Source organism: Prionailurus bengalensis, chromosome D4 (genome assembly GCF_016509475.1).
Source record: "Prionailurus bengalensis isolate Pbe53 chromosome D4, Fcat_Pben_1.1_paternal_pri, whole genome shotgun sequence".
NCBI classification, from domain to species: Eukaryota; Metazoa; Chordata; class Mammalia; order Carnivora; family Felidae; genus Prionailurus; species Prionailurus bengalensis.
In genome coordinates this window covers 8,395,281-8,408,211 of record NC_057359.1, presented here as the reverse complement: position 1 = coordinate 8,408,211, position 12,931 = coordinate 8,395,281, and the positions used below count along the sequence as shown (strand labels likewise).

General features: G+C 47.1%; 1 protein-coding gene across 1 annotated transcript in view; it reads right to left on the bottom strand.

Annotated features, from left to right (window-relative positions):
- Positions 1-12,931, bottom strand: part of LOC122475124 (histone-arginine methyltransferase CARM1-like) — a 248,792-nt gene that overhangs the window by 21,326 nt on the left and 214,535 nt on the right. The window contains exons 10-11 of the mRNA XM_043566818.1: positions 1,582-1,663; positions 319-404 (exon numbers count right to left, since the gene is read on the bottom strand). Coding sequence (XP_043422753.1) covers positions 319-404; positions 1,582-1,663 — 168 coding nt within the window. The remainder of the gene's footprint in view (positions 1-318; positions 405-1,581; positions 1,664-12,931) is intronic.

Genomic DNA, 12,931 nt, shown 5'->3' with positions numbered 1-12,931 from the left:
GTTCCATCTGTAGAGCACTGTCGTGAGGACGAAATGAGTCATTGGAAGTGAAGGGCTCAGAACACTGAGTGGTTGCAGAAGTTCAAGCCATTACTACTTCGTTTTTCTCATTCAGCTCTTAAAACAACCCACGAAAGAAGCAGCATTATCCACGTCTTGCAATAAAATGGAGCGAGTATTGACACAGCATCCCCGTGTGTGACTCACACCCGAGATCTCGCCCCTGTGTGAGCGGCAAAACCCTGCACTGAGGTTCTGGGGCTGAGAAAGGCTGAGAAGAGGCTTTAAAGACCAGGAGTAATGCTGATATTTACAAACCTGTGCAGATCTGCTTCTTCTGCATCCATGAAGTTTACCGTGTATTTGACCGTCCGAGCCATCAAAATCCTAACGTCAAACGTGTCCTTGGGGGAAAGGAAGCAGAGGCATTATCTTTCGGTCAGGATAAACTGAACCCGAGCAAGCCTGTAAAGTGGCTTTCCTCTTGAAGTGGTAAGTCAACAAGAGTTAGGATTTAGAAGGCATGAGCTTAACGAGAATGACTATCTGTCGGAGTAGCTAACAATTATTTCACGTTTTCTACACGCCAAGCACTAAGTGCTTCATGCTTTCCCGCGTGCTGAGGAGCAGCTGTTTGGTGTATCTGAAAATCATCCAGATTTTACCACTTCTGCACATTCCAGGAAGTTCCAGAAAAACTTAGTCTACCTTTGCTCCGGGTGTGGCCTGTGACCCTAGCTTGGCCAATCATTGATCACTTTTTCCCCGAATACAGTTTCAGATGCAGGAGCACGACCCAAGGGAGGGCGGTCAGGCTCTACCCAAACTAATCCTGGGGCTCTGGCTCAAGTTATTGGAAAAAGGCAGGTCCTCCTGTGGGACTTAAAAGAGTTGTAAGCGTCTGAGGCTGGAGTCCCTGAAGCCATCTCGCTACCACAAGGGGAGATCCTGACTGAGAATAGGGTTAAATCAGAGGCAACGGAGACAAATTACAAGGAAGGAAAAATCAGACTCGGGTGACATTGTCTGAACCCCTGCAACAGGTCCCTTGCTTCAGGCTTTGCGGTTTTGGAAGCCCAGTAATTAAGCCAGTTTGGGTTAATGCAAACTTATTGTTGTCCAAGGTCGCACAGTTGGATGGGGCCACGACTGAAACCCCAACGTGTTCGACAGCAAAGCTCCTGATCTAAGCTATTTATTTCACAGAGCTTCCTCCTCTGTGCCTGGGGCCACCAGAATCAATGGGAAGATATGAATTATTGAACAAGTACCAGGGCTGAGTGTGTACACGGGGTGAGTCAGGGCAGTGGGAGAATTAGAAGTGACTTATTGAAAGGCGGTCAGAAAATCTCCTTGCCTCTGACAGCATCATTCCCTGAGAATTTTCGTAATTGATTGGAAATGAGAGCTGGAGCACTCGAAAACCCAGGGCTCCAAGGAGCTCTTTTTTCTCTTCTGTGCCGGCTTCACAGAGCCTGGCAACACGGTGCCTCCCAGGTGCGTGAGCGAGCGGGCGAGCGAGCGGATCGATAGACGAACACATGGGGGTGGGGGGGGAAGCCTGGAATGAAGCACACTTACCACTATCGGCTGCCTGAAATACTCGTCCACCGCGGCCCCCCGGAGACTGGACAGGTTGACCCCATAGAAACACTGCTGGTGCCTGAAAGAGGGAACACAGAGAATCGCCGTGCATCTTGCCCCTCCGCAGAGTCCCCGAGCCCCTTACAGCTGTGACATCCTGGGAGGCCACCTCCCAGGTCCTCAGAGGCAGCCTGGGGCACGTGTGCGAACACGGGAAGGGAAACTGGTCTAGGGGGACAAACAGAGGAAGGAATCTTCTCCAGCGAACATGAAGACCTGTACGTGACCTGCGGTGGGAAAAGACAGAAGGGGGAGGTGGTTGAGGTGAAGGACATTATTTGTGGAAGATTATGGAGGATTTTTAGGAGGATGTTTAGAAGCTCTGGGCTCCTACCCCTGACCTCGGGCCCCAAAGCGGCTGCCTACTCTAGCACCTACTGTCCAACTCCTGAAACACAGTTCCTTGGCCCCCTCATTATCCAACCCAGAGCATGACTTGAGCTCCCTAAAGCCCCTGTTTCAGGAAATAGATTTCTCTTTTCTATTCTGCCGTAGCCTCTGGCCTGCAACTTCCCAATGGCGCTTGCCGGGGTGGCCGACGGCAGCGGAGTCCCAAGTGAGCGAGGGCCGTGCCTGGTGGGGAGCCTGGAACCTGCTTGTCTCACCGCACTGCGCACAGTTCTTCTCAAATCTGTGGTTGGCGACGAGGACAAATGCGACACATTATGCTTCCTTCCTTCTGAGAGCCAGAGGCAAAGCGTTTACCTGCACACCCCTGGCTGTCTTACCTTCACGTAAGGGAAGGACCATGCCTCAGACCACACCTGGGACCCAGCAGGCGCTCTGGGTCAGCTTGGCTAGTGGCCTCAACCCTTGAGAGATCTAGGGTGTCGATTAAGAGTAGCTTTATTTGGCTGGTGGTGGGGCGGGGGGGGGGGGCGACGGGCGCCTGGGTGGCTCAGTGAGTTATGCGTCTGACTCTTGACCTCAGCTCAGGTCATGATCTGATGGTTCGTGGGTTCCAGCCCTGAGCTCGGCTCTGGGCTGATGGCGCGGAGCCCGCTTGGGATGCTCTCTCAGCCAGTTCTCATCCGACAAGTGAAAAGCAACCCCACTGAACTGCAGGCGGATCCTGAGGGGCACGAGCCATTTCTTAGCTCTCAGCCTCTGCTCGGTTTCGCCTCTGCCTCGAAATCCCCTTCCCCTCTTTTGCCCTGTTCATTCCTACCCGGTCTTTGAGACTCAGCTCAAATGGTCCCATTGAAAACATTTTAAGGGGCACCTGGGTGGCTCAGCCGGTTAAGTGCCCATTGGCTCAGGTCATGATCTCACAGTTCGTGAGTTCGAGCCCCGTGTCAGGCTCTGAGCTGGGTTCAAGCCCCAGGTCGGGCTCTGTGCTGACAGCTTGGAGCCTGGAGCCTGCTTCGGGTTCTGTGTCTCCCTCTCTCTGTCCCTCCCCTATTCATGCTCTGTATCTCTCTCTTTCTCTCAAAAATAAACATTTAAAGCAATAAAAAATTTAAAAAAAATTAAATCTTGTGTTACAATACAATATTTAAGTTTAGCCCATTTAAAAGTAAAAGTATTTTCTTATTCATCAGTGTATATGCACTTAGCACAGGCCTGGTATATTATTAGGATTAACAGTGACGTAGCTAGCTTTCATCTATCTATCTTGAGGGAATGAACGGAAGACCGGGTGTCCGTAACAGGCCTATGCGTGGGCACAGGTGCCAATGAAGAAAATGGGCAAATGGAAGATCATTACCCCAAGATTCTTCAGTTGCATTACGTGTTTCTTAATCTTCTCCTTCCAACAAGGGGCACGGCCAGGCTGGCCCACAATGCAGCCAAAATACGAATACATATATTGAACACAAGGCTCCTGTAAGTCTAGAAAATTCTGGACACACTGCAGTGTTTAGAAGGAGAGTGAAGGTGTTTTAGGGGGAAATAAATAAGTCACTGTCACAAAGTTTTCATTAGAGGGAAGGAAGGGGAGAAGGAAAGTGAGGGAGAGGGGGAAAGAGAGGAAAGGGACGGAGGCGGGACAGAGTCTCCCAGAAAGCCCAGAAGGACTCAAGTGCATCCTTTAGAATCCCTGGGAGGCTTTTAAAAAGCTGACGCCTGGACTGCATCCCTCCAACTGCGATTCATTTGATCCAGGGTGTAAACCTACTGCCTGTTTCCAAAGCTCAACAGGTGATTCTCACGTGCAACCGGGGTTGACTACTCCTAAGTTACCGGTTCTACAATCCTCACCAAGTAGGGGAAGGACAATCCCCAAGGACAAAGGCAGCTTTCCACCCGGCAGTGACTGAGGCTGCAAACTGCTCTCTATCCCTTGTACCCAGCCTCGGAGGGACCAAGTCTGTGCCTTTGCCTTGTGTGGTGCCAACGAAAGCCCAACAGCCACGATCATTGTGGTACACGGAGGTACCACCCCTGGGGTGTGCACTGCGGTGGGCCAACAGCCCACCGCCTGGGTTTTAAAAACTTTCCGGCCAGACCATCTTTCTGATTCTTAGAAATCTCAAATCTTCTTCTGAAACGCATCACAAAATAATTAAAGCAGATGGGAGCTGGCATCTCTCTGGGTCTCCTAAGTGACAATGTGGGGGGATGAATCAGGAAACGAGTCTGTTGACTTGGAAGCTGGGGATAATTTCCATTGTTTTCATCATCTGTGGGTTTTATTTTCCAAGTTAACTTATGGCCTCTTTATGAGCCCATAAGGCGGAGACCACGTGTGTTTTCTTCTTCTGACTTCCCAGTTCCAACTCCCCTCCCCTCCCTCTCCACCATAATACATGCAACGTCTGGAAAGTCCTGCCAAGAGAGCCCAGAAGGAAAATAACGGTCCTATTAGCTAGGCCTAAACAGACCCAGAGCACAGAGAAAGAGGCCACCCGTTTATGCGGACATGAGCTTCTCCAGGTTCTATATGCAGAGCTCAGCTTGGAGAGCCATGAGGGGGAAGCTACCTCTCTGGCCTCCTTTGTTCTTGGGTCTTCACCAGTTCATCTTGGTTTTTGTCCTTCCTCCTCGTCCACACATCTCTCCCCACCAGCCTCCTGGATCTGTCTTGGAAGGAAAGTGGTACCACCTTTGTTCTCTTAGAGGAGTCAGCACCGGCCTCTTGCATTCACAGAGGGGAGCTTCTGTGACGCGAGCGCTCTCTTTGACGATACGAACATGCGCTCCCACAGCACAGCTCGCACATTTTGCTCTAAAAAATATCTTTACATCTTCACCTCCATTGAGGAGCTTCCTTCCCTTGGAAAAAAAACAAACAAGAAAGAAAAGAAAGGGAAAAAAGGAAGGAAAGACCCTATTCTGCTGTTGACAATCAAGCAACTCTTTTTAACAAAATTTTTAATGTTTAATTTTGAGAGAGAGAGGAGGAGGAGGGGCGGAGAGAGAGGGAGACACAGAGTCTGAAGCAGGCTCCAGGCTCCGAGCTGTCAGCGCAGAGCCCGACGCGGGGCTCAAACTCGCAGACCGTGAGATCATGACCTGAGCCGAAGTCGGACGCCCAGCCGATTGAGCCACCCAGGCACCCTGACAATTAAGCAACTTTTTTGTGTCTTAATGTACTATATACTTTACCAACAGTGACAACCAAGGTTATGCCAACCTGATGAGAGATATATAAACCCTACAAACCAAGGTGATGCCAATGTGAGGAGAGATGTATAAACCCTACGAACTAGAAAACAAACACAGGGATCGAAGAACGTCACCAAAGACACACGTGGTGCTCGTGGTACTGTGGATGCAGAATGAGAGGGTGGCTGGGATGGCCTTGTGGGGATGGTTCACAGGAAAAGGATGCACGTCTAGGAACAAGTTATATCTTCTTAGTTTCTTATACGTCTCTTATATATACCAATTGCGACAATGTCCCCCATCTGTAGAATGCAGACATACCACTGTGTAAAGTGGTATCTATAAAGATGCTTGGCTCATGATGTCTTTGGTCTTTGGGGTTTAAACTCCAGCAAAGTAATGTGGCTTATATTTTATATGTGATATATGTATATACTCTTCACATTTTTTAAAATATGGGGGGTTTTTTTGCTATAAAAAAAAAGAGCGGGAAATAAATGCACAGTCCTTAAAAGAAACCAAGCTTCAGACTGTGCATCTTTAGTAAGAAGTAAGGGCAAGCCTGTGATTCCATAAAGGAATCCAAGGGGCATCCCTAGGTGTGCAGGTGTAAGTGTAGACATTACTGGTTTGCCTAACAATTTGACCTATGGAAGCCTGTATCAGAAGGAAGAGTGGGTCCATCAAGACAATTAGGTGGACATCTCTTGTTCGTTCTAAGCAGCAAACAGTTGCTCTTCTTCTGGTAACAGCACCAGATTTTCTTCTGGAAGGCACCTCTCCCTCACACTCAGTCCTTGGGACTTGGGTGGTGTCTTATCTCTGCCCTCGACTCATGTGGTTCAGTCCCAGTCAATCAGAGTATCTTACTGCCCTGGTCTTGGCAATGATCCCAGGGTTGGGCGTCTGACCCAGTGAGGATCAAGTCTAAGAGTTTTCCTCCAACAGCTGCAAAGGAGACGTGGGTATGGAGCTGTGAGTTCCTAAATGTGCATTTGTTGTCCACGGGCTCAGGAGTAGAAATCCTGGAAGAGCTAGAAGTTTAACACAGGTTACGAAAAAGATGAATATGGAAGTTGAAGCTTCTTCTTTGAACAAAAGCCCGTTTGTAAACACTGAACAGTTTTTGTCGAGATGTGGCACAAAGGTTTCACCGCTCTATTTGTAACAGACACTCCCAAGGCTCACGCACCTGCCCTTCTAGCTGCAGTCCCGAACACTCTCCATGACTTTAAAAATGGCTTCCCCTCTAGTGCGAAGTGCGCAACGTCTAAAATGCTCTTTTTCCCATCACAAATTTTAGTTTCTTCCAAGCCCATAACTTGCCTGCTGGAACTTCAGTGAATGCATGGAAAGAGGAATTCACCATTTTAAAGATCAGACTCCTTCACAAAGGCACTTTGCCCATAGGAAGAGTGTGTATTCAGCCTCACCCTAGACCACACTGGGGTCATCTATTCCATTACTCCAAACCTCCCTGTTAGTTTCCCGAGCCTGGCTTGGACCTTGGCATTGCACTTGAACTCCTTCCACTTGGGACACTTGTACTGTGTCTGCAACACTGAAAGAGACACCACATGGTTAAAGAAAAAAAAATAAGGTCTCAATGTGGGTAGCCAAAGGGATGGATATTGTGGAAGAGCTAGGAGTTTGACATAAGTTACATAAAAGATGAATGTAGGGGCGCCTGGGTGGTGCAGTCGGTTAAGCGTCCGACTTCAGCCAGGTCACGATCTCGCGGTCCGTGAGTTCGAGCCCCGCGTCGGGCTCTGGGCTGATGGCTCAGAGCCTGGAGCCTGCTTCCGATCTGTGTCTCCCTCTCTCTCTGCCCCTCGCCCGTTCATGCTCTGTCTCTCTCTCTGTCCCAAAAATAAATAAACGTTGAAAAAAAAATTAAAAAAAAAAGATGAATGTAGAAACTGAAGCTTCTTCTGTGCACAAAAGCCAGGTGGGTGCCAGAACTGCAGCCATACACAGAGAAGCAGAGGGGATATCAAGAAGAAATACCAGTGGCTGAAAGGAGATTACAGTGAAGCAACCGTGAAGGCATAAATGGAACAAGAACACGGGCGCAGGGGAATTGAAACACGATTACACTGGTCATGGCAGTGTTCCTTCAAAAGTTCCCTCTCTGTGGTATGTGGTGCCATATACTTGGCTTCCCACCAAAATTCGGTTACATCATATTCCAATTTGAAATGTTCTCATTTGGTCCACATGGTGTCTCTGGGTACCGGTGACTATCAGGGCCAAATATATTTTTGGGAAAGACCAGAAGGCACGAAACTCTTGCTACGCCAAAAGAACCTTCAGTAGAAATTTCTGTTTGGAGGCAGAATTAGCCTGGGAACAAACCATCCATTACCTTCTCAGTGGAATTGAGCAGTTTGTCCATTCAGATGAAGGGATTTCCTTAAAAATAATGTGTTTCTCAGCAGCACTGTGGTCAATAAGACATTTAGCAGTCTCAGCGTCATGGTCAATAAGGCATCTTGTAGACTCAGAGTAGACAGGTGCGAGAAGAGAGCACTCAGGGCCCGTGGAAGATTTCCCACATTCGTCTTCCCTCATCCTTCGCAAGCACAGACTTCCGATTTCCGTAAGTACAAACGACTACAGGACATCCACCACCGGCATCCTGCTATCACTCAACTGGCACTGCCCTTGTCCACCATGATGGGTGCATACCACCTGCTCACAATTCCCTGGAAAGGAAACTGAGACGAATCTTTTGGTTCCTTAAGTGGTGTACCACCATTTCAGTGCCACCTCAGATCCTCTCAGTCTTACCCGTTCTCTGAAATCCTCAGCCATTATTCTGACCTGTCGTGCCAAGGTACGAGCTCATCTGACCCCATGTGGGCACAGCCCAACGGTGCGTCACCTCAGGCCGGCACTGTGCATCCTTCCACTTCCACCCGAGGGTATTCCTCTTGACTCTGGGGCACGGATGCCGTGAGACCCATCTGGTGTTCACACATTCACAACCCTAAGGTATAGGCTAGTTAATGTTGAGGGGTGAATAGCTGACCAACGGGGAGATAACAGGCAGTGGGCAAATCTCCCCAATCCTCTGTATACACTGTCTGGAGATGTAGTTCATTCAGCCTCTGGAGATGGCCCTGAGGGATCAAGCAGTCTCTTGGTGTTTGATACCATGTGGTGGTCAGATGAGTAATGTGCTTCTGCATTAGCTCTCCCTCCTTCTCCGAATCTCTCTTACTTCTCATTCTTGTTTTGCTGGGATTACATTCTTTAATGAAGTTGTAGCTTATCAACTCTACCTAACACTGAGTTCCTTGGGGGAACCCAAGCTGAGTTCAAGATAGTAAACCAGCAACAGCAGAAGAGCTGCAAAGGAGATTGGGAATGCAACCTTGATAGGCCTTATGTATCATAGCTGGCACCCTGGCTGGCAAAGAGTAGGACCCCGAGGCCTGGGACTGGGAGAGTTGAGTGAACAAGGGGCAGAATCCTGAAAACATCTTCCCAACTCTCCCTAAATGCTTCAGGTGAACAGAAGCAGAATTCTTATCCTTCTTGTCCAAGCAGTAGCTTCCTGAAGGCTGCACAACCCCATTTCCTGAAGCCTGTGCCTTGCAAGATAATTCTGTTCTCCTCAAGATCAGTTTCACTATTGCCAGCTGCTTTTAGGCTAATGGTCCCTCATGGCTCTCAGGTTGATAACTCAAGCACAGCCTGAGCAGTAAGTCAATTCCTATTCTGGAAGAGTCTAACTTACATACTGAAGACAATGTACAAGCTGACTAATATTTCCTGCTAAGAACCAGGGAAATACGTATAGAAGTGAATTTTAAGGATCTTGAACTAGAAAGGGTAGAATGTAAGTCAGGATAGGACACAATTTCCTTGACACGGGCACTCATAGGATTCAGTGTTCTAACAAAATACCAGACCTAACAGTCTGCTGGGATGTCACTTTGAAGCTTGGTCATCATGATGGCCTGCAGTCATTGAAGTGGTGATTCCAGAACTTCTGCATCATAGTATTAAGGAAGGAGTCAGAAGGCTCAGAAAGGCTAGAAAGATCTACCAAGTAAGACCCAAGAACATTTCCCCCGACTACATTCTCAGGAAAGACCCAGGACACCCTCCTTTCACAAAGGTAATAGGGGATCAACAAGTAAGAGAGAAATGGCATCTTTGGGAAGCTTAGGGTGGCTGTCCTCGGCAGATTAAAAATGCTGCTGCTGCCATTACACTGCGTTCCTAGTGAGCACAATTTGGAGGGAACTTCAGAGGTCAGAATCAAGGAAGCGGTAATTACCTGTCATAGTCAAGAAGGACATAATTACAGTGTTGGGAAGCAAGGCTACAGTGACAGTGAGGGTACCCTGACCTGTGGTGGTGGTGAATAGACCATCGTGTTCCCAGAGATGTCAGACAGATATAGAGTTAATTAGGATAGTGTTCAAATTATGTAACAACAATGACAACAACACATCTGCCAGCTGGTAAGCAGGATGATGTCGGCTGCCACAATGGAGAGATGAGGTCCCTCACCCAATTTCCAGGTCCAATTTCCAGATATGGCTTATGGGTCTAGAGACCACTGGTCCATGACTGCCGTAGAGGCCCAGCCTCTTAATGAATGACGCTGAAGGACCACCACCACACACATGGTAAATGTTCTCCAACCTTTGGGCCAAGTCCATCTCACAGAGACCCAGTGGGCTCCTACCCACCGTGTGGTTATTTTCTGAGTCCCCGAATATACAACTGGGAGACCTTCAGAATCTGGCAGGACCCTCACATTGGCCTGTGAAGAAAGGGCTATCAAAATAGCAAAGAACAAGTAGAGGGCCCATCTCTGAAAGGCCCCCATCCCCAGGTAGGGAGTATTAGTACCTTTAATTTATGAATAACGATACTGTGTCTCAGATAGATTAAATTAACTTGGTAAAGTTTTACAGTTAGAAGTTGACAGGGGCACCTGGGTGGCTCAGTCAGTTAAGCGTCTGACTTGGGCTCAGGTCATGCTCTCACAGCTCATGAGTTCGGGCCCTGCATCGAGCCCTGCGTCGGGCTCTGCACTGACAACTCAGAGCCTGGAGCCTGCTCTGGATTCTGTGTCTCTGTATCTCTCTGCGCCTCCCATTTGTGCTCTCTCTTCTCTCTCTCCCAAGAAGAAATAAACATGAAAATAAAAAAAAAATTAAGCCCCTGAACCAATTATTTTAAATAATATCAGTAGTAACATCACATAAAGAAGTTTTACAGCTGGGGATGATGATTCTTTATGACTGAGATTATTCTCAGGAGGTAGTTTCTAGAATCTTAATTAATAAGGGGCAAGAAGTCTTGATCAAATAAGGAAGTTGTTAATTTTGTAGGTGACTGCTACTAACATCAGAATGTAGTACCCTTGTCTACTGAGAGAGCCTCATAATTGGTTATTTAGAAAGGATAAAATTCTATGCTTACCACATAGTTAAACTACAATGAATTTTAGAGTTAAACATAAAAATTAAAAAATGTTAAATGGAAAAAGTGAAAACATGAAAGAAATAGAAGTTAATACTAATCTTACGGTGGGGAAGCCCTTTTCCAAATAAAGGAAGAGAAAGAAACGACCAAAGAATACACTGGTCGATCTAGCTACCCAAAAATATTTTAACTTCTTCTGTGGTGAAAACCATCACAAAGATGGTTACAAGGCAAATTAAAAATTCTGAAGAAAATACAACAAAGTCTTAATACCCTTAATATGTAAGGAATTCTTACGCCAATGCATTTATCTTCCAGTTAATAAATGAATACGGAACAACTACTACTAGCTAGATGAGATGATGCGGAACGGCGCGAAACAAATAGCCACTATTATGGAACCTGCAGACAATACGTTAAATAAATAAGTCAAAACATATAATACAGCAGATGATAATAAGTGAAGTGGGGGAAAACGAAGTGAGAAGTGAGATACGGGCTTCCAGGAGGGAAGAGATTGTAATTTATAATTAAGAGCAGGTCTCCTGGGAAGATGGCGTGTGAGCTAAGACCTGAAGAAGATGAGAGCAAGCCATGGGACCATCTGCATTTCTGGCAGAGGCCAGCGAGGTGGCGGCAAGCCTGGCATGTCCATGGAGAGGCAAGGAGAGCAGTCACTGAAGACCCAGAGGATAAGAAAGGAGTGGTAAGAAACCACCTCACAAGGGGAGCAGGGTGGCACTAGATCCTGGAGGGTCTCATCAACCACAGGGAGAAGTTTGGCTTTTACAGTGCAGGAGGTGGGAAGCCACTGGAGGTTCTGAGCTGAGGAAGACTATGACCTGAATTATGTGTCATCAAGGAAGAAGAGGAAGCAAGTTGGAAGGCTACTGCAAGGCTATAGCAGAAGCAGGGTGTTTTGTTTGGCTTGCTGTCTTTTTGTTTTGCAGTGGTGAGCAGGGGGGTGGTGACAAGGGTCAGCAGCTTGCCTTTGGACGTGTTAAATTTAAGATGCCCAAGAGACATCCACACAGACTTGTCACCAGCCAGTTGGACACTTGAAGTCTATGGTTCCAAGGAGAGGTGTGGGCTGGAGTTCCCACTACAGAAGTTTCTGGCATAAAGACCGTATTTACAGCCAGGAGATGGAATGAGATCGGTACGGAGGGGAATAGAGACCGAAAGGAGAAGACGGTAAGAGCCAACTTGGAATCAATCCAACCCTGAAGACTTGGGTCTTGAGGAAGAATCAACAAGGAGACCAAGTTGGGGCCAATAATGAAGGAGGAAAAGCAGACTTAGGCTCCAGAAGTGAAGACTCAATGGTGCCAAGTACTGATTGATGAGAAAGGCGAGGACCGATCACTGACTACACCTGATGATCTTATTTATTCGGCCTGTTATTCCTCAGTTTCTCAGCTCCCTTCTCCAGAATATATCTAAATCACTTTTTTTCATTGCTTTTCCTCCTCTCAGCCAGCACTTTCATGGTCATCCTCTCATTTTTTAATTTTTAAATAAATTTTTAAAATGTTTTTATTTATTTTTGAGAGAGAGAGAGAAAGAGAGTGCGTGTGTGTGCACCAGCAAGTGGGGGAGGGACAGAGGGGGGTTGGGAGACACAGACTCTGAAACAGGCTCCAGGCTCTGAGCTGTCAGCACTGAGCCCAACGCGGGGCTCAAACTCACGAACCACGAGATCATGACCTGAGCCTAAGTCAGGCGCTCAACCGACGGAGCCACCCCGGTGCCCCTCACTTTTACACCTCTTGTAATGGCAACTGCACACACTTTCACCACCCATTTCCCTGCACAAGTGCAACCAGAGGGCCTCATCCCAGTCATCCTAATGCAGAAACCTCTTCATAGAGGGAGGGGAATTAGAAGGAGAGTGAAGGCTGGGAATTTTGTTAACTAGATATTTTTTTGAACATTTTTTTCGTGTTTGTTGACTAAAAATAAAACCGTTCAAATGCACTAGCTATCAAAGACATACAGATTAAAAATAAACTGGCCACCATTTTTTTTTTCAAATCAAATTGGCATTTAAAAAAACATAGCCCGTATGGGCAAGACTCAGCAGACATTCTCATATACCCCTGGTGGAAGTGTTAATTGGTAAAACTTTTTCTACAGGGCAATTTGGCAATATATAAGAATAATTTTTTTAAAGATCCTTCTTCACACCTTTTGGTCCAGTAATTCTGCTTCTAGCAATTTATTGTAAGGAAATAATCAGAATGCAAACCAAGATTTCTATAAAAGGATGTTCACTGTAGTATTGTTTCTT